Consider the following 27,208-nt stretch of genomic DNA (forward strand, 5'->3'; position numbering starts at 1 on the left):
AAAATCGCCAAATAGAAGAAGAATCGGCTGACCACGTAAGAGGTGAAGTAACAATCTTCCGTGGAGACAACAACCCGGCAAAAAAACAAGAAAAATTGCTTTTATAAAGGAAGAGTAAGAAGACTTCTAGTGAAGTTGATTTTATTGACAGAACAGGGTGTGGTCCCTATTAAGTAGTAGAACCAAGTAGTGTATCGCCTAAGGTAAGAATAATATGAAAACGAAAATGTTAATTTGAATGCATCGATGCATATTAAAAAAATGAGTCGCGTATTTTAAAACTTTATTTTATTGAAAAACTATTTACAATTTCACCATTTGTTATTATAACCACCTAACTTGCTTGGAACATATGATTTTAAAAGACCACTGTAGTCGTCACCATGACCGAAGGCTTGGCTGTGACCGTAGCTATGGCTGTACTGTGAACTTGAGTCACCCAAACCGTAGGAGTGTGATCCATGACCATAAAGTCCATGACCAGAACTTCCATGACCTCCTAAGTGACCGCTGGAACCACCAAGACCACTTAAGCTGGAACTTCCCCAACTGCTGTAGCTTCCACTGGAACCTCCCAAACTGCCATATCCTAATCCGCTTGAGCTAGAACCTCCATAACTGCCATATCCTAAACCGCTTGAGCTAGAACCTCCCAAACTGCCATATCCTAAACCGCTTGAGCTAGAACCTCCATAACTGCCATATCCTAAACCGCTTGAGCTAGAACCTCCCAAATTGTTATATCCTAATCCGCTTACACCAGAATTATAGCTGTCTCCATAGCTTCCTAAGTTGTAGCTTGAGCTGCCATGACCTCCATAACCTAAAATTAAATTATTTTTTAAATTTCTTTAAGAATCTGAGCACCAAAATTGATATTTTGGTAGCTATGTTACTAATATCTAACAGGATATTAACGAGGCTTAGCACATTTAAGCTAACTGCTGTTGCTAGTCCTGATATTTTACAGGATAAGTTCTAAACAACTATTAAGAAATGAAGTTTTTTGAATAGGTATGTATTTTCATTTCATTGAGTAGCAGGCCGGCTTTAGAAAGGACAGATATACTATTTACCAAATTTTCTTTTTAAACGAGACGCAGATAACTTGTTATGAGAAAAAGTTCCTTTGTATGTTTTGTTTGTGGATTTTAGACAAGCATACGATAGAGTGGATAGACATAAAATATACCCAGGAACATTTGGGTATACCAAAAGAATTGATCAGACTAGTAAAAATGACACTACATAACACTGTAAAATTGCTTGGCACGGTCATATTTCATATCAATTTACGGTTGAAAAATGGTTGAGACATGGATACCCTGTATCCAATACATTAATCAACTTAATGTTAGAAACGGTAATCAGAAAATGCAGGATGGAGCTGGAAGAAATAATCATGAAAAATGAGCACCAGTGCATGACCTTTGATGACGATCTAACGATCTTAAAAATAATCGCCAAAGAATTAGGAGAGTGAAGAAAAAAATTATTGAGGAAGCTCATAAATTCGGAATGGAGCTAACTGAAGACAAAACCAAATATATGATCATGGGAGGGACAGAAGAAAACAAAAAGAAGAAGGCTTTTAGTGTGAGGTTTGTAAGTGATAAAAGCTATAGTTTTAAAATGGTGGGCAATTTTGAATACCTGTATTATTAAAATGGAACAGAGAAATGGGAGCTCGATGCCAGAGTAACACAAGGGAATAAATTTAGTCAGTTTAAGAGCTAGCACTGATGAATTCAAAATACGTTTGCAAGCAAGGCAAACTCCAAATATATAAAACAGCAATGAGATCCACAGTAACATATACCTGAGAGGCATGGACATTAAATAAGAAGGAAAAACCATTCTCTGAAAAGATGGGAAAGGAAAATATTTAGACACGTATTCAAAGAAAGGAAGATAGAAGACGGATGGGACAGAAGAACCAATACCGAATTAATGGCTTTGCATAACGAATCTACTATCACCAAAGTCGCAAAAGATTAGATGGTTAGGACATGTAGAAATAATGGTAGCGAATAGAACGCTTAAACTAGTTACGACCAGAAAACTAATCGGTTCCAAAAGAAGAGGCAGACGCAGAACGAGATTGATTAATAAAGTGAAGATATCTAAATAATTTTAAATTATATTACTTATTATATCTGTTCCTGTCTTTTTCACCTCTAGTTTTAAATATCTATTGCAAAATGATTAAGTTTTATATTAACTTTTGTAATTACTATTTTCGATTTACTTATGTAATTGAATACTTTCCAACAACTCAAGTATCTATATTGATTAACCTGTTCTAGCACGTTGCTAGTGATTTCGAAGGGTAGAGGTATGTTTTGTTATTGTTAAATTGCCATTGTAAAAAACTAACACTGACTAAAAAATATTCTTCTTACAAAGCTCAAATTTTTCAAAATTAACTGCATACATTGCGAAATATTTTGGAAGTACTCACCATAACCAGATCCATAACTAGATCCATAATTAGATCCATATCCAGATCCATAACTTCCAAGAGAGCTACTATATGATGAAGCATCATAACCAGCATTTGAATATTGTGGAACTTGTGCAGAAACTTGAGGTTTGAGAACGATGTGCTTCTCAGGCAAGTTTTGGTATGAGTTGGAATAAGTGTGTACTACTTTTCGCTCTTTTACGTAAACAGGAGTAGGTACTTTTACTTGTTCATACTTGGTTACTGTCACAGGGTAGGGTTGTGGTACTGGATGTGGTACTTGTACCAATTGCTACAACAGCATCAACAATTAGGTATCTAACTTAAAGAAGTTTATGAATATGAGGTGATATGAACAATAAAAGTAAACTAGTGTGGTACCTTACCTTAATGTAAATTTTCTTTTCAACTGGAACGGGGATGGTTTTGGTGATATGAACTGGGTATGGCTTTGGTACTTCCACGGGTACGTGCACTTTAACAGGGACTGCCACTGGTTGGGGAACTTTGACTTCGTATGGTTTGGGTACTTCGTATGGCACTGGAACCTTGACAGGTACTGGGTATGGTTTTGGAACTTCCACAGGCACTGGTTGTGGTACCTGGACGGTTTTGGTAACGGTAACAGGGTAAGGTTGAGGGACTGGTACTGGAACTTTTTGGGTGATGCGGCGAACTTCGTGGGTACTGTGGACGTTGTGGACTACTGGAGCTGAAAAAATATAAAATTAGATCAACGAAGGTAAAGTATAAAATTAGATCAACGAAGGTAAAAATTGACCAATATAAAACTGGGTATATGATAAATAAAGGAAAGGAGAAAAAAATGAGTTAAATATAGATAAGAAATATCTATTTATTTTTATACAGCTTCATTTATTCAATCTACGTAATCAGCCCTAAACATCCATCCTTGATTATAGGCCTCCTCTTCCTTCTTCCATGCCTCTCTATCTTGAGAATTTGCATTCATTTTGACCCGGCGTGTTTCTTTAATTAGGCCATCTGACCATCGCATTTGTGGCCTTCTCTTTTTTCGTTTGTGGTTCCACGCTCCAATGTATAATCTTCTTAGTCCATCTTTCGTCCTGCGGCCTTAGAGTGTGTCCGGCGAACTTCCACTCGTTTCTTTTCCTGTCTGATTGTTTAATGTTCAGCGTTTGTCTTTCCATGAATATTTCTGTTTTTACTATCTTTTCCATATTTTCCTTTATAAGCGTTCATATCTGAAAGCCAAATATGAGGACGGGGAATATACATTGATTGAAGACTATTGTTTTAAGGTAGTGGTGGTATGTTCTGTTCTTTAGAATATAAGACCGTTTTCCGAATGATGCGCAGGCCAATCTTATGTTTCTTTATATTTCTTCGGTCTGATTTGCTTTATTTAATTTATTGTCTTGTCGTAGATATATAATCAAATAAATTTTATTATTATCTGCGGAGAAATATTACTTACCTACTGAGTGGTATCCATAGGATACAGAACCTGAATCTCCTAATAGACCTCCGTTTAAGCCACTGCTGTATCCAGATGCATCACCACCATATCCATATGATCCGCTGCTGTAGCTTGACAAATCGCCACCATATCCGTGGGATCCGCTACTGTATCCAGACAGATCGCCACCATATCCATGGGATCCGCTGCTGTATCCAGAAAAATCGCTACCGTATCCTTGGGATCCGCTGCTGTATTCAGATGACGATCCACTGCTGTAACCGCCTTCACTGCTGTATCCAGAAAGGCCGCTATCGTACCCAGAAACTCCACTGCTGTATCCTGAAAGACCGCTACCGTACCCAGAAAGACCACTGGAGTGGCTGGAGAGGTCACCACCATAGCTTGAAAGGCTTTGACTAGCGAGATCTCCTCCGTAGGTGTTTAGGGTGCTGTAGTGGTCATGATGACGTTTTGAGATTTTCTTTTCCTCAACTTCGACTTTCTTGTTCTTAGCGTCTGCGGTACTGGCTACAGCCAAGCCCAGACAGGCTACAAACTGTAAAAAAAATTAAGACAAAATTAAAGATAATTAAAAATGAACAAATACTGCATTTATATAAGCTAAAAAAAAGCTGCAAAATAATCGATAATAATCTAAGAGGTTATATTTCAAGGAAAGCATAATGATAAGTATGCCATTGGTTTCTGTACTTCCCATGACCTTTGAAGTAATGTTAGCATTGAGAAAAAAAGCTTCCTTTATTCCCAATCGTTCTCTGAAACCATATTATTTGTCTTTAATTTTTTATTTACATTTATGCTTAAGGAGATGCTCAAAATCTTGGTCCAATGTTATTTAAATGCATTAATTTTTTTCGAATCCTGAGAAAACTAATAAATGTTTTTGAAAAATTTAAACGCAGAATGAAAGACTATGTATACTGAATGTCGAAAGTCCCTTAGAATAAACAAAAGTTTCTTTTGGATGAAATATTTGAAATTAAAAATCACACTAAATTTTTTTTACCCCTGTAAATTATTAAAACAGACATTGTAGAAGTTTTCAGGGACTTTAGGCTCTCGATAATAACGTAATCTTTCGTTGTGTGTTTAAATTTTTCAGAAATACATATTAGTTTTCTCAGGATTCGAAAATATGAATGAATGCATTTAAAAAGCATAGGCCTGAAATTTTGCGCCTACCCTCTTAATATAAAATTCCTTTTAAAATTTTGCATACAGTACACAAAACCGTTAATATTACGACCTTTCATGCTGCACTAATTTCTAAAACCCCTTTAATAAAATTTTCTTAAACGAATTCGTCTTTTCTAAAAATTGAAAAGCGAAATACCGGCTTTTCCGAGATAGTGGAAAAATTTGCGATGCATCACGATCCAAGTCTTTATTTTTTCTTTGCACTTTGTCAGGATATAAATTTGTTTGTGAAGTATCTAGTAGCTTAAAGGAAGATATATTTATGGTGCAATTCCTGCTTGAATGTATGAAGATTTCAAGAGGTATGTCAGACAAATATAGCTGTTTATTCGCTTGAATTCATGAACATATCAATATTTTTAATAAATCTTAGTTGGGCTATTGTGTGAGATTTAGCATTATTTTTACATGAGATTGAGCCACAGTTGTTGATGAAATTAACTTAACTATTGTTTGACGTTTCTATTTTCACTACAGAAATCGTCTTAAGCAAATTAAAAAGAAAATTATTTTTAAAAATTCTGGGAAAATTTCATAAAATTATCTTTTTATTTATGTGTACTTTCTATACAAATGAAATTTTGGTCTCGATCTTACGCACCCTAGCAATCTGTGGCTGAAGAAAACATTGTTTGAAATGATATAACTACCCCTGGTAACCATAGAAAAATTACAGAGGAACTAACTTGTTCAATAAAACACTAATATCAACAACCAGTTGTAACCAAGTGATAACAAACAAACTGAATGAATTTATAACAATAGCAGAAGAACAAGAAGGTTTTAGATTGGGGGCATCATGAACCGACGCTATATTATTTATAATGTGGCAAATGTAATAGAAATCCTTGAAATACAACAAACCGGCATGTTTATGTTTCGGAGATATTGAGACAGCATTTGACACGGTAAAATTAAAGGACTTTATCTATTTATCGTACACAAGGGAGATACTTCTAGTAATAATCAAAACGATCGAAAATATCAACCATTACATGACAATAAAAGTAAAAGTAGAAGAAGAACTAACTGATCCAATTGAACCTGACAATGGGCTTCCCTAAGTCCTCTACTCTTTAACCTGCTCATGAATGAAATAATAAAAAGTAAAAATTCAAATAGGATACGAAATAAGAGAAAAACAACTTAAAATATTCTGCTATGTAGACGACACCATATTAATCTCTCAAAGAGAGAATGACTTGCAACGTAAGCTGCACGAACTTAATATAACCATCAGAAAATTGAACATGTTATATTTCCCCAAAAACAACACAATGCAAGGTTATAACAGAAAATCTTCTAAGATCTAAATCATGTTTCCTCAATGAAGGAATATGGAGATAAAATTATCGGCAAATACATGAAAGGCAGAATTTACAAAACAGTGATCAGACCATGACTGTTTTGTCAACCAATGACATATGCGGCAGAAATTAGTCATAAGTAAAGACTTAAGGCTACGGCTCCACGGGCGGGAAATTGACGCTAGCAGTAGCAGTAAAATGAACTTAAGATTCCGCGGAACGGAATGTGAATAGCCGAACTGAACCGACTACGCACAAGTCCTGTAGTCGGTACAGTTCGGCTATCCCTATTCCGTTCCGCGGAACCTTAAGTTCATTTTACTGCTACTGCTAGCGTCAATTTCCCGCCCGTGGAGCCGTAGCCTAAGACAGATAGAGCAGGGCGCATCTGTAAAAATATTACTACATTTGGACATTGAGAGGGGACTCATATTTTTTTGTAGAAATTGCTTGAAAATAACTCATATAATAATATTTGAGTTATCCTCCCACTCAAAAAGGTCCGAAACATTGTTTAAATAATCAAAATGTCAAAAAATCATGGAAAAATTCGATTTTTTTTTGGTTTTTTGATTATAACTTTAAAAGTATTCATTTCTGAGAAAAGTTATACTGACAAAAAAGTTGCGTAAATAAATTTCCTATAACATAAAATTCGTTAAAAATTTTAAAAATTGTCACCCTTGTTGCAAAATAGCAATAATTGCGAAAAAACAATAAAAAAATAAGTATTCCTATTTTACGTTTTGCAACCATTTATGCTACACTTGGGACCTTCATATTTTACCCAGAAAAACTTTATGATATAAGAAAACAACACTGTGAATTTTAATAAGATCGGTTCAACACATTTTGCAAAATAAATTTTGCAATTCAGCTTTCGCAAAAAAATTTTTATTTTTTCAAAATGTTGCAGGACTGAAAATAAAGCAGATAGTAGGTTGAATTTTTTCTTACATATAGAATAATACTGTACCTTTCATTTGCAATTTGCAAAATTAAAATAGGTTAACTAATACAGCGTCAGGAATTAAAAAAAAAAATCAATTTTTGGTGCTACGCGCAGGACAGCGGATACGTTTGCTCTGATTGGGCATTCCAATGACTTTTGATAATGATTAATAAATTTTAATTTTTAGTATATTTCGATATAAATAAATAAATTTGTTTATTGCAAAATAAAAACACATACTCTGTCCTTTGAAATTACACTTTTTTAGCAAAAACTTTCTTTGTTCATATATTTTAACTTAGAGAATAAAAGTTTATTATTTTTAAACATATAAAATTGTTTAAACAATATTTCACAAACAATAATCAAACTAGTTTGATTTTTGTGGAATTAAAATATTAAAATACAACAAAATATAGAGTAAGAAAATAATATATTAGATGAAGATTTAAAGAAATTTTGGTGGAAATCAACTTGTTTGAATCGAACACCACTGTCCTGCTCGTAGCACCAAAAATTAATGTTTATTTAAAAAAATTGTTGACGCCATGGTAGTTAATCAATTTTAATATTGAAAATTGAAGATGAAAGGTACAGTATTCTTCTATACGTAAAAAAAATTCAACTTGCTTTCTGCTTTATTTTCAGTCCATGCAACATTTTGAAAAAAATGAATTTTTTTTGCGAAAGCTGGATTGCAAAATTTATTTTGCAAAATCTATAACCCATCTTAATAAAATTTAGAGTATGGTTTTATTATATTATATAGTTTTTCCAGGTAAAATATTAAGGTCTTAAGTGTAGCATAAATGGTAGCACCAGAAATTTTGGTGGAAATCAACTTGTTTGAATCGAACACCACTGTCCTGCTCGTAGCACCAAAAATTAATGTTTATTTAAAAAAATTGTTGACGCCATGGTAGTTAATCAATTTTAATATTGAAAATTGAAGATGAAAGGTACAGTATTCTTCTATACGTAAAAAAAATTCAACTTGCTATCTGCTTTATTTTCAGTCCATGCAACATTTTGAAAAAAATGAATTTTTTTTGCGAAAGCTGGATTGCAAAATTTATTTTGCAAAATCTATAACCCATCTTAATAAAATTTAGAGTATGGTTTTATTATATTATATAGTTTTTCCAGGTAAAATATTAAGGTCTTAAGTGTAGCATAAATGGTTGAAAAACGTAAAATACAAATACTTGTTTTTTTACGGTTTTTTCGCAATTATTGCTATTTTGCAATAAGGGTGACAATTTTTAAAATTTGTAGCTAATTCCGTATTGTAGGAAATTTAATTTCGCAACTTTTATATTAGCACGACTTTTCTCGGAAGTGAATACTTTGACAGTTATAACCAAAAAACGAAGAAAATAGTCGAATTTTTCCTTCATTTTTTGACATTTTGATTATTTAAACAATGTTTCGGACATTTTTGAATGGGAGCATAACTCAATTATTATTATAGGAGTTAATTCCAAGAAATTTCTGCAAAAAATATCAGTCAACTCTCAACGTTCATCTCAAAACAGATGCGCCCTGGACTAAGAGAGAATTCTAGAAACAGCAGAGATGAAAAATCGATGGTAAGGCACATCTAGAAGTACATGGCGGAGATGCAAGGTGGATTGACGACTGAGTAAAAACAGAAGAGTAGAATGCAACGATCATATTATAAGCCTAATGACCACAAATAGAGTAGTAGGACAGCGAGAGATGGTTCCCCAATAGGAAGACGATCAATGAGAAGACCAAGAAAAAGATGGAATTACAACTTACTGGAGGCACATTAAAAAAACAGACAGTATCATGTATACTTACGCAAAAAGAAATAGAACAAGAATAAGGTGAAAGTTAAACACCAGCTTAATAAAATTAAAATAGATTAAAGAATGTTGTTGAATGCAATTCATTATTTTTGTTGAGAATAAGCCATAAATTTCATTTTTAAATAACTTTATTTGACGTTTCTATTTCCACTTCGAATCTTTCAGAAATTGTCTTTTGAGAACGATTTCCAAAGTGGAAATCGAGACGTCAAATAAGAGAAGACGATAACAGAAGAATGGAGGACAAGCGAATTAATCCTATTATTTAAAAACCGCAATAAGAAACAATAAATTATCTTCCCTGCTCTAATTGTAAAATCTAATTGTTCTATATATCTATTGCATGCACTACAAGAATTACAGTTTTCTCACTTACCACCAAAAACGCCTTCATGTTTTTACCTTCGCAACCACCGGATGCTTCTTCGCCAACCATGAATGTTTCTCGCTATTTATATATAATATAAAATTCAGAAATATTTCGCTACCAAGGCCGGTCGCTGCCAGGTCAAGTTTAAGACCATTTTTTCTAATTTCCATATATCAAGGCGTTATAATTATCTGGTAAATCCTAATGTTTAGATACACGATTTATTATGTTTATTTGAATTTTTAATTGTAGATAACGCTTTTTCTGTTATGTCATAATCTATATCCGTTATATTGTGCTCTTGTAAATGCCAAGCATCGAAAAAGCATTAATCTGTTATAAATTCCATTAACTTGTTCATAAAAGCTTAAGAGAAGCTATAACAATGCTATTAAAAAGCAAATAAAGATAAAAATGCAAATTGCCAATTATATTTTCGGACTGTATGCTTCTGTTTAATCTGTTTCCTTTGAAAATATATGCTTGGTACTGTAATCGTTTATTTTCATACACTTTCTCTAAGACGTTCTGTGTTGCTTTAAGTCCTATGATTTTTTTCTTCTTATTCATCATTATCAAAAGACATTCCAACTATGGTCGGATGTAACCGTCCCTTAGATGAGTCCATTCATTTCTCTTCGTTGTTTTTTGCATTCATTCCGTACAAAACCACAACATTCCGTAAGTCATACTCTTATAATATTTACAACTTATATAATGGTATCCCTGAATCAATGAAAAAACTACCTATTAACTCATTCAAAAGAAAAATGAAATTACATCTTCTTGAGTCAACACATAATACCCTATAAACATTACTTTTTATGTCCTATCACCTGTATTGTTTCTTTTTTATTTATTTCTATTATTTAAATTTAATTACTGTAATATAACTGTTATATATTTTTGATTTATATATGCCAGCAGAAAATGTTCTTTAATTGTTAAAAAAAGGGCCAGAGCTTTGATCAGCAGGCACAGCATTCGTGTTGTGCTATGTTGTTCTCTTGTCCCTTTTACAGAGATTTCTTTTTTTTTCCTATATTGTTATATTTGGTACATGTACTTCTTTATTTTGTCTCTGTAATAAAGAGTTTTATTATTATTATTATATTATTCATGACCAGCCATTCGCTTGATGTCATCAGTCCATCTGGTTTGAAGTCTGCCTCTTGTTTGTTCATGATCTCCATTCAAAAATTTGGTTCGTCCAACGTTTGTATTCCATTCTTCCTGTGTCCTGCCCAGTCCATTTAAACATAGCAATTTTTTGGTTTATGCCTGTTAGTTTTGATGGTCTTCTTATTTCTTCATTGGGTTTGCGATGGCTGAGCTTCATTTTGAGCATTCTCCGTTCCATAGCTCTCTGATTTACGGTTGGAATTCGTGGACTATGTTTTTGTTAAAAGCTTATGTTTAAATTCCACATATTTCAATAAATAAAATAAAATATAAATTCAAAAATAGATATTTACAATTATAATAATAATAATTCAATATAAAATAAATAAATAAAAATAATAATTCAATAAATAGTTCTTTAAATTAAAAAAAAGACTACCAACTCTCTTCTGAAAATATAGGGACTGTCTTTATAACTTAGAAGGGAGTTGATAGTACCAAAAATATTTTAACAAATGTATATTGTTTATTTAAATTTGTTAAATGTATTTGTTAAATGTAATTAATAGATTATGGCAAATTAAGAGGCTACAGTAGCGAGCAACAGGTAGCAACAAACGCGTTCCAAGATTGCGGCTCTAATTTTGAATATTTTGTCGAGATATTTGGCACACATATTAGTAATATAATAAACAATGGCGGTACAGAGCCCAATTTCAGAAATATGTTAGTACGTGGAAATTACTCTATAACTAAATAAAATATTGAAAAAAGGAGCCTGTACCGCCACTAAGAAGAAAAAAATAATAAACTTTCTTCAAATAAACTTTTTTATCCCATGCCTAGATTTTGTGTAAACTTGGAACTACTAAAATTTTTTATTTCTGACAAGAAATCGAACATATTATAACTAAATAACTAATTAGGCAACATAGAGAAATTATCACTGTCTTTTTGACAAACCTGCGTCAGATTTTCTCTAATTTGTTCTGTCATCTTTATCGATATCTGTTCAGTGCAGTAGTGTGTTAATTTAAGAATTCGTTATAGTTGTTTCATAGGCAAATAGTGTTTATTGGTAGTTAATTTATTATATTTTTGTTGTTGTTGTATAAGTTGTTGGCCTCTTTGAAATAATAGATTGTTGTTAATTGTGTTTTAGTTCTATGTAGGTAGGTAAGTAAATTTTACGTAAAAATATTTCGAATTCTAATGCGAGTATAAAGTTTTAGGAGGATTTTTTTATTGTTAACATATCAATAGTTTAACGAAATGGGAAAAGTTAATCAAACGAAAAATAAAGCGAATCATTCCAAGAAAAAGTCCATTAAAAGCCGTGCCAAAATTACGAGAACACCGAAATTGGAGCCACCACAAATTTTAATAATGTAAGTACCTATGAGAAGTAATCTACTGTTGTCATAAATAAAAAAAGTGTGAAAAGTTGTTTCCCATGAAAATGAAATTCGTAATAGATCTATGTTTAGGTACAGAAATCCTGACTACAGTACAAATGCCAATTTTTTTTAGGTAGGTATTCATAGTCCTGTCGTTAGGGGGGTACAACGGCCTCCTTTATTCAGATCTTTATTCTTTATTCAGATCTTTATTCTTTGGCGCTCTATGAACTAAATAAAATAAGACGGCTCTCGTTTCGCTTCACAACGAAATTATTATTTATTATTATTATTTCGTGCAAATACCTATGCTAACATAAAATATTTTCACCCATTTTGGTTTATTTTTATAAATATTAATTTATTAATAACAAAATTGGTTTCGGTTACTTCCATTTAGCGCGCCTATGAGTTAAATTGTCAATAATATTAATCTTAGATAATGTCAAAGATTACCACTGTTGCCAAAGTTTATGATACTATCTCCCGAAGTTATATTTTATTGCTACCTGTTGATCGCTACCGTTTACTCTTAATTAATAAATTGTAAAAATAGATTAAGTAGTTTAGTAAAAAATGTAAAAATATAAAAAAATATCTGTAATCCCATCAGGAAAAAAAAACAACTTGGATTAGTCACTAGAGGCCAGGTCATATGTATAAACAATAAATAAATAACTAAAAAAAAGTTTCAATTCCACATAATAGAACAAGCAATATTATAACATCATAATAATGTCAGGGTAGAACTAAACTTACGTGCATAGAAATCGGCCCACTTAAAAATTTGGTCATTTTTGATGTCTCATATTTCCTAAACCTGTATGCCGATTTAAGTAATTTTTTAAACATGTTATAGCCTGATTTTTTAACAATACCACTGTAGTAACATTGTTGCTAAACAGGTAAATTTTTATTGCATACCGGGTGTACCAATTAAACTGTGTTTTTTTCTCAAAGTTCGCATCACCCTGTGGATATTCTAGCATTTATAAAATACTGAAATTAAAACCCAACTATAGCCTCAGGTTTTTTTAATATTTTGTTTTTTGATTCATTCGTTTATGTTGGTTATTAAAAAAGTTAGGTACTTTACCAACTAGACATGTTCTTCATCAATACACGGTGTTTCTAAATTAGTACTACAAACTATAAGAGGTAAGTCTGCATGAAAAATAATGACAGTTGGCTTTATAAACGTATGTCCGCAAATGTTTCGTTTCCGAACTGCGGGATGTTGAATTTTTTCTTACAAACTGACGATTTATTTTATTGCTTTAAAACCAGTTGAGCTAGGCCAATGAAATTTGATGAGTTTTAAGACGTAGTTATTGCACACTTTTTGACATACAATTAATAATTTAATATTCACCATTAGCGCGCATAAGTGTAATATGACCGATCATATTACCCGTATGCACGCTAATGGTGAATATAAAATTCTTAATTTTATGTCAAAAAGTCCGCAATAACTATCTCTTAAAACCTATCAAATTTCATTTGCATATCTCAACTGGTTTTAAAGCAATAAATAAATCGTCAGTCTGTAAGAAAAAATTTAACATTCCGTATCTCGAAAACGAAGCATTTGCGGACATACTTTTTTAAAGACAACTGTGATTATTTTTTCATGCAGAATTACCCCTTAAAGTTTGTCGCACTTATTTAGAAACACCGTGTATTGATGAAGAACATGTCTAGTTGTTAAAGTACCTAACTTTTTCATTGTCCAACATAAACGAATGAATCAGAAAACAAAATATTAAGAAAACCTGAGGCTATAGTTGGATTTCAATTTCAGTATTTTATAAATGCTAGAATATTCTACAGGGTCATGCGAACTTTGAGAAATTTACTTGTGTAGCAACAATATTATTACAGTGGTATTCTTAAAGAATCAGGCTATAACATGTTCAAAAAATCACTTAAATCGGCCAACAGGTTTAGGAAATATAAGACATCAAAAATGACCAAATTTTTAAGTGGGCCGATTCCCTAATGTATGTTACTCCTTAATGACTGCAGATTATTTAGCGTTCTTATCGTCTACAAGACTAGTGTCAGATCAATAGTATGCAATGGATGAAAGACATCGATGATGATAGAAAACACAAAAATGAAGCTGGAATTCTTTGAAATAAAGTCCTAAGGAAGATATTTGGACCTGTTAGTAAAAACGAATTGTAGATCCAGGTACAAGCATGAATTCTTGTAACTGTTCAAAGAGACAATTATATCAGAATTCGTTTAACATCATAGACTTCAATAGGCTAACCATGTGGTGAGAAGCCAGACCTAAACACTGCCGAAAAGAGCCCTAGATAATAAAGGGCCAAGGACAAAAGGAAGACCACGAAAAAAAAGGAAGAAACGGTTCCCCAATGCGACAGAGAAAAATGTTTTAAACAAGGTAGGCATCTTTTTCTAATCAGCGGGGTTTATCGACGACGTGACTTACACTGCCTCCAATTAAGTAAACTACGCCGATTAGAAAGAAGGTGCCTACCCAGCTTACAACATTTTTCTCTGTCACTCTGGGGGAACATTCTAGCATTGTTTAACTAGATTGTCTAGTTAAACAATGGTTCTAGATTGCAGGTATTATAATGTTTATGGATTAGGTAAGGCTATGTTAGGTTAGAGACTAGGGACTATCAAGACTGGAGGCCAAGTTTCTATTTGGGCTCTAATACCTTTAGAGAGAGAAGAAAATCTTTAAAAATAATTAAAGTGAAATCTGGAACACCTTCAAAAAGATTTGGAAGTGAATAGTGTAAAAACAGAAAATATTAAGGTACCTACTATAATAATAATAGAGCAATAGCAAGCACATGAAGGAAATGAAGGAAATATAAATGGGCTTTACAAAAAAAGCCTTGGATTAATTAAAAATTTGTTTTATTTAAAAGTTATATACAATTTCACCATTTGTTGTAACCGCCTAAATATCTGGAAATTTGTGTTTCGAAAAAACTTCTGCATTCATCATAATACGTGGCTATGGACGTGTTCTAAACCGGCACCTCCCACAATGCCTACTCCTGCACTCCCTATACTGCTATATCCAGAAGATAATAACCCGTTTACTCCAGAACCACCTAAAGCACTGTAATCACCAACGACAGAGCTTCCTAAGCTGCCGTAGCCTGCGCTGCCAAGACCTCCCAAACCTAAAAGTAAAAAGTTTTTAAATCTTCTGAAGAATAATAGACGCTCAACAATGCAGCATTATCATTATATAGCAGAGCGTTAAACATTTCAAAAGACAATTTGTGTTGTCCTGATTATTTCATTCATAGGAGATTCTGACCAATAGAAAGCTACAGAAATAAAAATTAAACTTATTATTTTTTGATGATTTTAACTTCCAATCGTATAGTAAGATATTTGATCACGTGTTTAATTCTGTCCAATTGGATTAAAATTATACTGAGAATTATCTACTGTAGAAAATTACCGATAGAATTTTTTTAAGTAGGTTGTTTCTGTTTAATGACAACCAGTTTCCTAGTTTTGACAACTGTCACATTTAAGAAAATATCCATAATATACGTATCAAAAAAATAATCTTACGAATATCACACGACAGTAAGAATAAATAAGAAAATAATGCTTCATTTTTAATCAAATTTGTTGTCATTGGGCAATATCCGGGCTCTCGTGTCTATTGCCAGACAACAAATTTTCGAAAAACTGTCGCATTATTTTAAATTGATTCTCACTCTCTTGTGATATTATACCCGATAATTTTTGATAATCTCCCGTCGTTAAGTATATTACGTCAGATGCCTTTGTTGCTAAGAAAAAATACATTCAGTGACATTAATGACAATTAATGTTTTAAAAATTATAAAAGTGATGACTTTCAACCGTCAAATATAGGGCTTTTCATCGATTGTCAGTTGTTTCGAGCTTCTGTCATATGTTGTATAATATGTGTATAACATTAATATACACGGGTAATACGAAATATGGAAGAAGCTCGAAACAAATGACTGTGAATGAAAAGCCCTATTTATAACAACTGTGTTTAATTGTACTAATTTGTACTTAAGTACATAAATAAATTACAATAAAATTTTGGTTTTCAACATTTTTATTCATGAAGTAATCGCAACAAATTGTACTCGATCTCTAAAATTATTATCGAATTTTTGCCCTCGTGACACTTTGACATAATTTCTCTCCCCTTCGGGTCGTGAAATTAAAACTGTCAAAGTGTCACTCGGGAAAAATTCGATAATCTTAGAGCTCTTGTGCAATTACTACTGATAATTTCTTGATTTTATTTTAGTTTATCCAAAAAACAAAATGTTTTCGGTGATATTATATTATATTTTAAACAATTACGTACTTATACAATTATTAAATCGTGACAAAATGAGATAGATTAAGCGACGAGACGATTAGCACAATGGCTAACTAAGACCAATAACAAATAAAATAGCTAAGATACAAATACACTATAGTATGAGCATCGGCTGAGGATACAACCCAACGGAATTACAAGAAAATTCCACGAAGCAAACAACATCGTAAAAAAAGAAAGAGGCAGGCCAAAACGAAAATAAAGCAAGTAGTAGAGGTGGGAACAAAAATCACTCCTGGAATTGAAAATAATGACAGGAAATGGAAAAGAGCGGAAGAGATGGGTGGATAGAAATTAAAATAGCTAGCCCAAACCCAACACCCTGATAGGATAAAACTAAGGGGAGAAAAAAGAACGATATTCAGTCATGTTAATTAACAATCAACAATGCAAAAGAACAAAATAAAAATAGGTAATTTCCGAATATCGAGAGGGAGCCTACATACTTTGCATGAAGATGTAAACTTAAATATAAAGATTCAAGAAATTACTGGTATCACAAATAGTGCACCTACAATATCCTTGAAACATACTGTAAAGTTGATTTTGGACCCGGTAGAGCTATGAAACTTATGGAATAAAGTGAAGATCTTGAAGTCCCTGTTTGAAGACCAGGGAGATGATAGGAAACCTGTCAACTCGGATGAATGGTCTGATTCAGAGATTCTTAAATCTCTGAGGTTCAACAAAGCTATCTGAAGAATCGAAAGAGTTCAGGATATGATAATGTGCATGTCGAGATTCTTAAAACATCTCACGTTTCAACACATTTTTTCATCCAAATGTATGATTCAGACAAAGTTTCAACATACATACAAGATGCATTTTCTGTTTATGCTTCTCTTTATAATGTTCTTCTCATTTAAACTTCTGGTGGATTATTTACTTCTCTAGTACCTTTATTTCTGCTTTTTATTAATTTCAATTGATAACTTATTACCAAATGATGCCACTGACTCATAACTAAATGATATTGACATCGATATCCCGTTCTGTACCTATCTTGTACATTTCATATTAACATGATGATGTAAATATTTATAACATAGAAATAAATCATGTATTTTATTTACTTTTCTATGAGCTTTAGTACCACTATTCATTATAGAAACAATTATCTGACTACCATCTTATTTATATGCAAAAGGAATTAATCGAAGATAAAATAAATAGGATTGAAATAAATTAAAATTGGCGCTTCCTATCTGAATTTTTGATAATTTAAAACAACATTAGTCAAAATATGAATGCTAGAAATAGCAAAGATAAAAACCCTTCGAAAAATCAATGGTAAGACATTATGGGACAGAGCTAGAAATACAGATATACGACGGATATGCAAGGTGCAAAATATAAGTGAAGGGGAAGAAACAGAAGAGTAGAATGGATCGACCACATAAGAAGAATGACAAGAAATACAGTAGTAAGGACGGCGAGAGACGGTTCCCCAGTAGGAAGACGATCAGTGGGAAGACCACGAAAAAGATGGAATGACAACTTACTGGAGGCACATTGAAAAACAAACAGAGTCATGTCTACATAAAAAAAAGAAGAAGATAAATACGAAAGTACTTACCATAACCGGCTCCATAGCTACCAAGAGAGCCACCGACTCCATAGCCCCAAATAGATCCACCGACTCCATAGCCCCCAATAGATCCACCGACTCCATAGCCCCCAATAGAGCCACCGACTCCATAGCCCCCAATAGAGCCACCGACTCCATAGCCCCCAATAGAGCCACCGGCACCATATAAACCACCAATGCCTCCATTTGCGTATTGTGGAATTTGAGGAGCTACTTGAGGTCTAAGTACGATTTGCTTTCCAGGCAGAGGTTGGTACGACTTAGAGACAGTGTGTAATACTTTACGGTCTTTTACGTATACAGGGGTAGGTACTCTTACTTGTTCATATCTGGTTACAGGTACTGGGTAGGGTTGTGGTACCGGTTGTGGTACTTTTACCAATTGCTAAAACAACAACAATAATAATTGTTATAAAAAAGTTCTTTGACATATGGAATATAATTGTATATTCAAAATAACTTTTAGTTTCCTTACCTTAACAAGTACTTTCCTTTCTACTGGCACGGGTACGGTTTTGGTAATCGGAACTGGATATGGTCTTGGGACTACCACAGGCACGGGAACTTTAACAGGGACTGCTACTGGTTGAGGAACTCTAACGTTGTATGGCTTGGGTACTTCGTATGGTACTGGAACCTTCACTGGAACAGGGTATGGTCTTGGAACTGTCACTGGTACGGGTTGTGGAACGGGAACGGTTTTGGTGACGGTAACAGGGTAAGGTTGAGGGACTGGTACTGGAACCTTCTGAGTTATACGACGAACTTCGTGAGTATTTTGTTGAAGACCTACAAGTACACAAAATTTAACACAGATAATTGTTTAAAATTTATATTATAATATAACTAAAGGAAGATAGATAAAAAATGATTAAAAAACATTAATAATAATAATTTAGGAAAAACTAATGCCAGTTAAATGTACCGAAATTACTAAACCCTCAAATGATCTCCTTGATGTGACGATCTGTGAGGAATGTTGGCGATCACCATGGCAATCTTTATCTAATCTGCAGCATCGCGGAAAAGCTGTGCAGATATTGTGTTGAACCACTTCGTGGACCTTGCTTTCAGCTTGTAAATTTTTTTATAGATTATCTTTACTTTTTTGAAAGGCAATAAACTCAGATTTCAGCCATTTTCTTAATATTGTTTTAGAGTTGTGTTGTACTTGTACCTACATGTTTTTGAGTATCTTTGTGATTATTGCTATTGATTTGTTGTCCATTAGTTGACTAGTTCTGCTGGTATACTTGTATATATTATCGAGTCCTTTTGCTTTGCCATCCTTTAGCTATTTTATTGTAGAATAAATTCCCTACTGTCATATTCTTGGTCCATAATTTACCTCCTCTTCTAGACCAAAGGTGTTATCTCTTTTGTCTTCAAATAATTTCTCCAGGTATTTTATCCACGTTCTTATTTTACTTCGTCCAAGATGATGTTTCCATCAGAATCAGTTAGATTTTCAGACTATCTCCGTCTTTGTCCATGTGTGACTTCTTTAATTCTCTCACAATCTTTTCTATGTACATTGTGACTCTCTTACTTTGACTGTAGAGTCTCAATTTCATTGCATCTTTTCCATTGTTTTTTTTTCGTTCGCTTCTCTGATTTTCCTTCCTATTGATATATATCTCTATTTGTCTGGGTCATTTTTGGCTTTTCTTCTTTGGTCCATTAATTTTAGGATCTCATCTACCGTCTACGATTTTTTTTTATTATTTTATCTGCCATCAAATAATCTAAGAAGGAACTTGAAAACCAAACTACAAGTGTAGTGTTTAAAGTAAATTCCATTAAAACAAAGACCATAGTGCATACAAAAGATAACAAGCAACAAATGTGGGTAGAAATATAATCAATATTTAAAAAGGGTTCAAGGCAGGTTTTGTTTATATTCGATTCAGAGTTGAACTACCATCTCCATATAGCAACTATTTCAGCATCCTTATGCATCATCAGTGAAGATTATGCAGTCACAACTCTGAAGGGAATATAAACATTCTGCCTCTTTTAAGGCAAAACATCGCGATGCAATGAACCCACCTTTTGAGACGCAAATCAGCGACATCTAAATCAATATTTACTTTTATAATATAGCTGACGTAGGTAGAAATATAAAATTATTATCAATTTAAGAAAATATGTTTACCTGCTGCTCCATAACCATATCCTGCACCTCCCAATACACCTCCGCTTAAACCGTTGCTATATCCGGAAAAACCGCCATCGTATCCAGAAACGCCGCCGATTATTCCACCACCGATTATGTCCCCGCCGATTATTCCTGAGCCACCACTACCGTACCCAGAAAGACCAGCAGCGTCAGACAGACCGCCGATACCTGAGATACCACCACCGATGCCTGAGATGCCGCTGCCGATACCTGAGATTCCGCCGTCGATACCTGAGATGCCACCACCGATGCCTGAGATGCCGCTGCCGATATCTGAGATGCCACCACCGATGCCTAAAGATCCCGACAGATCTCCTCCGTAGCTGATACCGTGGTCAAGGTGACGTTTTAAATTTTTCTTGTCTTCGACTTTTTGGTTTTTAGTGTCAGTAGTACTGGCAACAGCCAAGCTCAAAGAGGCTACAAACTGAAAAAGATAAAAACAAAATTTAAAAGGAGTAAAAGAACCCTATAAAACATCTGGCGGATTAAGATGTACAGTTCATAAAAAATTGTAAAATATGATCCAAGAATGGAAACTAATCTGGGTTATATCAATGAGAGCTTGGATTCATCTTCAGAAATTAAAAGCCGAATATATCGAGCCTGGTCAACTTTTTTAAGAACGACGTAGGTACGTACTTGCAGCAACGATTTTAGTATTGACTTTCGCGTTCGAACGACATACCTATTGGTATATCTTTCCAGTCCTACTGTATCGAGTGGAATCGTGGAGTCTAAGTGAGGTTATGTTTAAAAACTTGAAATCCATTAAGATTTATACAGATGTACGAAGACGATTACGAAGAATAATCAGGGAATAAGCAGAGTTAAAAATGAGAAGATCCTTAAACGTCTGAACCAAACAATACCACTAGTCAATATAATAAAGGGACGCAACATGAAACCTGTACCCTAACCAAGATAACTACATATAAACTAGCCATAACAGAAAGGGCAATGTTAAGTACACGACAGTAAGGTAGGAAGAGGAACATCTTGGTAAGATCAAAAACCAAATTCGAGGATATCACAAAAAAAATTGCCAAATTCAAATGGAGCTTCGCAGGCTACAATGATTGAAAAGATATCAACGTTGAAACAATACAGCATTGAAGACCTTACAAAGGTAGACGACCAAGAATAAGATCGCAGTAGAGATGAGCATGAGATGAGTAGATTATACATAGACGGAACAATTTAGAAGTGTGTTGCTCAGGACAGAGAACGATGGAAGGAGAGACCTATGTCCAAAAATGGACAGTAGAAGGTTAAGAAGAAGAAAAAATATCTAGTTGTTATCTACTACTTTCTATTTCCTCTTGAAAATTCAAGATATCCATATTCTAACTCCATCTCATATTCCATATTCTATATAATGGCTTAGGTTAATCATGATATAAGAGCACACAGTAGCGATCAACAGGTAGCAACAAACGCGGTCCAAGATTGCGAAAGTTCTGCGAACTTTCAAAAGTAAGGCAACAGTGCGTCGGTAATTCGACACTGAAAGTGACGTTTATACTATCAAAAACAATAATTTCTATACACATAGGCGCGAAATGTTGCTAAGTCAGTGACGTTCGATTTCTTGTTATAAAAAAATCGATTTTTAGTGGTTCCAATGTGACACAAAATCGAGGCACGGGATAAAAAAGTTTATTTAAAGAAAGTGTATTTTTTTGTCTTTCTTAATGGCGATACAGTAAATTCCACATACTAACATATTTATGAAATTGGGCTCTGTACCGCCATTCTTTATTATATTATGAATATGTGTGCCAAATATCTCGACAAAATATTCAAAATTAGAGCCGCAATCTTGGAACGCGTTCGCTGCTACCTGTTGCTCGCTACTGTTTGCTCTTAAATTGTCTACTACTTGATAAAAAAAACTAAAAACAATTTGTAAGGAGGGGTTTAAAACGGAATTAAGCAAATAAATTGAAAAAGGAAAGAATAATTAAATTAAGAAAGGAAAGACAATAACATAACAATTACATCTGATTATATGGAGCAACGATATTACAAGCACAACTAAACAACGAATCTTTAACGACAATAGTGGAAAGCTGCTTATCATTCATCATTCTCTTTGCCTTATCCATATGCGGGGTCGGCTGCCCTAATTGCATTCTTCCACACAATTCTATTTTGGGTCATATCAATGTCAATCCCCTTTACCAACATGTCCTGCCTTATCGTCTCACCCCAGGTCTTCTTTGGTCTTCCTCTCCTACTCTTTCCAGGAATCTGCACTTCAGCTATTCTTCGTATTGGGTGATTAACATCTCGACGTTAAACATGATTAAACTATCTTAACCTATGCTCTCTCATTTTGGCATCAATTGGTGCCACACCTAGACTTCTCCTAATATGCTCATTTCTAACTTTATCCTCCTTTGTCACTCTACTCATCCATTCTCATTTCCGCCACATGCATTCGTTGTTCCTCCTTTCTCTTTCTTCTTCACTGCCCAACATTCAGTTCCATACATCATAGCCGGTTTTATGGCTGTTTTATAGAATTTTCCCTTCAGCTTTAATGGAATTTTTCTGTCACACAACACACCACTCGCTTCTTTCCACTTCATCCATCCAGCTGGAAAGCTGCTTACTGGATGACAAATAAAAAAATGGAAAAGAGGACAGATGCAATGGATATGGTGTTTTGGAGAAGAAGCTGCAAATTAACATTATTGGACAAAATGAGAAATGAATCATTTAGAGAACTAAAGAATCTGAAGGAGACACTAAATAACGAAATAGAAAAACTAAAATCACTATGTTATGGACATGTGTGAAGAATGAACAAGACAAGAATACCTCTGAGAACTTGGAAATGGAGACCAAACAAAAGGAAAAGAGGACATTCTACATTACAGTGGAACGGTCAAATAAAACAAAAATGGAAAAAGACACTTCACTGAAAAAGATAAATAGGACAAGAAGAAAGCTTGATTGGGATATGGTAATTACAGATGCGATTTTTGACGAAAGAAAAATCATGGAAAATTTTATATATCACTGAAAATCACTTTATATATCTACTAAAGAGATTTTTTGAAGAAGCATTACTATCTCAAAGTGAAGGAATAATAATTAACGGAAGATCTATTAACAATATAAGATATGCAGATGACACAGTGATTATTGTAGGCTTTGCTGAACAACTCCAATTAATACTAAACCAAACAAACAGTTTCTGTGAAAAATATTTACTAAAAATGAATATAAAAAAGATTAAATACATGATAAAAACTAAGAAAACAAATGTACAAGCAAGCATACATTTGGGAAATGTACCTATAGAAAGGGTTGATAAATGCAAATACCTAGGAACCTGGATTTCAGAGAAAAATTATTATCAAACAACAGAAAGAAGAACCAGGATAGAAATAGCAAGAAATGCGTTTGTGAAAATGAAAACAGTTCTCTGCAACAAAGACCTTAGCTTAGAACTGAGAGTAAGAGCTTTGAGATGATACGTGTTCTCGATACTGCAATATTGACTTGAAAGCTGGACATTGAAGCAAGAACACATAAATAAGCTACAGTCATTTGAAATGTGGTGTTACAGAAGGATGCTTATAATAGCATGGACACAGAAGAAAGCGAACACGGAAATATTGCGAGAAATGGATAAAGAATGCGAAATAATAAACACAATAAAAATAATAAAGTTACAATATATGAGACACGTAATGAGGGGACAGCGATATGAAATGCTAAGACTGATAATACAGGGAAAGATAAGAGGCGGAAGGAGTATAGGAAGAAGGAGAGTGTCATGGTTGAAGAATTTAAGGGACTGGTTTAAATGCAGTTCTATAGAACTCTTCGTAGCAGCGGTAGATAGAGTAAAGATAGTGATGATGATATCCAACCTCCGATGAGGAGAAGAAAATAGCGAAATATATTGCCAGAGATGTTATTAAATAATTGATAATATATTTCACAGAAATAACATCCAGCCTAGAACTAATAGCTAACTAACACAGCCTATCCAGGTCGATGACAGCAATCGATGGTGAGACTCATTATTCTGTTTGACCTCATTATGAAAAAATTGTCAACAAAGCTCCATAGGTATACAGAAAACATAAACAAAGATAGATAGATAAAGTGTTGAAAAGTGTGAAATGAATATAGTCAGAAATGTCACAGGAAAGACCCTAAGAGATCACTAATATAATATAAATCTCAGGCAAATGTGGTAAGATAGAATACATATAAGCGATTTAATAATAAATAGAAAAAATAAGAAGAGCAACATTATAAGTATACTGGTAGAGCACAGACAATTCAAATTCAATAGGAAAGTATTCAAAGAAGGAATAAGTTCAAACAAATTAAGGACATAGAAAGAGGAAGAAAAATTATAAGTATACTCATGTTTTCGAATTTGCAATTTCGAAGTTTTTGAAAAACATTTAAATACCTTGGAATGTTTTTAAATAAGAAAGGGACACAAGAAGACGAAATTGGAAATATGATAAAAGCAGTCACAACAACATATCATTTGCTGTATAAAAACTTCTTAAATAAAAAAGAAATAACAAGGAAAACCAAAATGATAATATTTAAAACAATTTACGTACCTATCACTATATGTGGAGCAGATAATTGGGTATTAAACAACAAACAAGAAAAGAGATTGCAAGCCGCGGAAATTAGGTATTTAAGAAAAGTCATGGGAGCTAGGAGCACCGATAAAATACGTAGCGAGGATATTTAGAAGAGAATAAAAAGTAAAATTATTAAAGAAAAAAATTCATGAAAACAAATTTAAATGGACTGGGCATTTATTTAGAATGAACGACGGCAGATAGTAGGTTAAAATGACATGGGAAGCGATGCCGATAGGGAAAACAGGAGAAGCCGACCAAGGAAAACGTGGAATACCAGTGTGATTGAAATATTGCAAAATAGAGGAAAATCGTAGCAGGAAGCCAGAGAATTAGCTAGGGACCGAAAAAAGTGGCGTAAGTTCGCAGTGAACATCGAGTAAAGAAGACACCTCGAAACCTTAAGGCATAAGAGCCACACCGATTATATATGTTACATTTTTTCTCTATTATCCGAGTACAAGTTTTACTATTTTCAAAATAGAGTTTTCAAACTTACCACCAAAAACGCCTTCATGTTTTCAGCTCCTCAACCACTAGATGATTCAACGCAAACCATGAACTTGCTATTTATATACATATAGTATGTACATACATTTAGTACATACCTTTCCCTACCAAGGCCGGTCGCTACCGTTTCAAGTTGGAGTTCTCTATTTTTTCTAACTTGTAATGTTAAATTCTAATATTACAGATGAAAATAATATTAGTTAAATAATAATATTCTATTTCTAAATCAGTCAATTATAGAATTGCAAATGGAACTGTAAAGGTAGATATTAATGTTACAAAAAATTTAAAAAGATTCTAGTACAACACGGTAAAAAATGCATATCTTAAAAGATGTTTTCAGGGTGTATGCTTGCAAATTTTGACTATTTTATTTACAAAATCTATATTCTGTATTTGAATGCTATGTTTGTGTAAATATTTTTATAAAGTTTCGCTTGGTTTAACATTTTGCCTTCATTCTTTTTGTGTTAGTTGGATACCTGTGTTTAATTTTTTTATTTATAATTTTCATTATCCATAATTATTAAAAATGTGTTATAATAATTACCTAAATATGAGGAAATTTTCTTCCCATTTTTCGTCAGCTTTTCCCTTCTTATGGGAGGCTGTTTCTTTCTCTTCTTCGAAACTCGTTTCTGTCCCTCTTGTCTTCTTAACCTAAACATTTCTCTATAACTTCTCCGCCACATAGTCCTACCATCTTCTCCTGGGTTTTCTTCCACCTCTCCTTCCATTAACTTCTATCGCTCTATCCTTCGTTCCATATTGGGACCATGCAAGTTCGGAAACGCGACACCTGGTTTCATAGCTCAGCAACATCTTTCGCACTTTTAATTATATTGGCCAATCATATTGGCCCTGGTTGCTGGATAATTGTTAAGACCATAGCCCAAAAAAATTACAAGAAGAAAAAGTAAGATTTAGGTTATGTTATTAAAAGGTAAACAATTGTATGTAGTAAATAAAATTGATTATTAAAATGCAGTACTACAAGCAAAATCCAATTTATTAAATTTACTTTTATATAATAATTGCATATCATATCAATATTGTGGAACAACATATAATTTTTCTTCTTCAATGACAGAAGGTATGAAATATACGTCAATTTGACAATTTCAATTGACAATATGAATTATTTCAGAAAGTTACAAGATTTCTCCGCTATTCACGCACGATCGTTTCTCGTATCCCCTCCAAGTACTAGCACACCACGAATAGTTTTCATTTCTACGTGAGCAAAACATTGCAGTCTGTTATCTTGAATCTTTTTTTAAACTGTAGTCACCCCGGATCTTTCCCTTACCAACTCATTTTTAATCCTGTACCTTCTAGTCTCACCCAGCATCAAGAGTAACTGTAATATATTAGAATTTAACATTATAAAGAAGGTATGACGAATAGACTTGGATACAAGGGATTTTGATAGTCATTTGCTTTTTCGGTTAACAGTTTGATAGTTAAGAGGTATCATTTATACTGGTAATGGTCTAATTAAGAAGTTAACCTCGTTAAAATTTTAGTTGGTACCTAATATAATGTATACGTAATACTCAGTAAGGTTAGGGGTTTGTAATTAAATAGTTATTTTTTTTTCCGTTTCCGTTTTCAAATAGTAATAGCGTCATTGCTTCGTTCCAGCTATTACAGTTGAGTCCACGAGTCTTTACCGGTGCGTAATTAATACCTGGCAAGATAAAACATATATTTGATAAGTCAAATTTTAACCCGTAATAGGAGCAGTAACTATTTACTGTCACTTGCTATTGCGTTTAGTAAATTTCAATTTCCGACTTATCATCGACTTATTTCGTATGCTTTAAAT

The 27,208-nt window shown here is 33.4% G+C and overlaps 1 protein-coding gene across 7 annotated transcripts; it reads right to left on the reverse strand.

The window, feature by feature from the left end:
* Nucleotides 1-266: 266 nt before the first annotated feature.
* Nucleotides 267-25,535, reverse strand: LOC114340923 (elastin-like). 7 transcript variants are annotated; one of them, XM_050643226.1, is made up of 6 exons: nucleotides 9,594-9,751; nucleotides 3,924-4,464; nucleotides 2,851-3,176; nucleotides 2,462-2,756; nucleotides 689-823; nucleotides 267-610 (listed from the first exon to the last, which is right to left on the reverse strand). In XM_050643226.1, the coding sequence occupies exons 1-6, from the start codon at nucleotides 9,651-9,653 to the stop codon at nucleotides 312-314; spliced, it is 1,656 nt and encodes a 551-aa protein (XP_050499183.1). In that variant the 5' UTR covers nucleotides 9,654-9,751; the 3' UTR covers nucleotides 267-311. The 7 variants fall into 7 exon arrangements, with proteins under 7 accessions (XP_050499183.1, XP_050499179.1, XP_050499182.1 ...); XM_050643222.1 differs by having other exon boundaries at nucleotides 267-649; XM_050643225.1 differs by having other exon boundaries at nucleotides 267-571; nucleotides 650-823.
* Between the last annotated feature and the right edge of the window lie 1,673 nt (nucleotides 25,536-27,208).

The sequence above is a fragment of the Diabrotica virgifera genome, chromosome 2 (genome assembly GCF_917563875.1).
Source record: "Diabrotica virgifera virgifera chromosome 2, PGI_DIABVI_V3a".
Lineage (NCBI taxonomy): Eukaryota > Metazoa > Arthropoda > Insecta > Coleoptera > Chrysomelidae > Diabrotica > Diabrotica virgifera.

Bases quoted from the DNA above. Each gene is read 5' to 3' on its own strand.
- LOC114340923 (XM_028291700.2), bottom strand. From the start codon at position 9,653: ATGGTTGGCGAAGAAGCATCCGGTGGTTGCGAAGGTAAAAACATGAAG. The intron at 4,465-9,593 runs GTAAGTGAGAAA...TTTTTTTTACAG, and splicing joins ACATGAAGGCGTTTTTGGTG to TTTGTAGCCTGTCTGGGCTT. The intron at 2,757-2,850 runs GTAAGGTACCAC...ATGCTGTTGTAG, and splicing joins AAAAGAAAATTTACATTAAG to CAATTGGTACAAGTACCACA.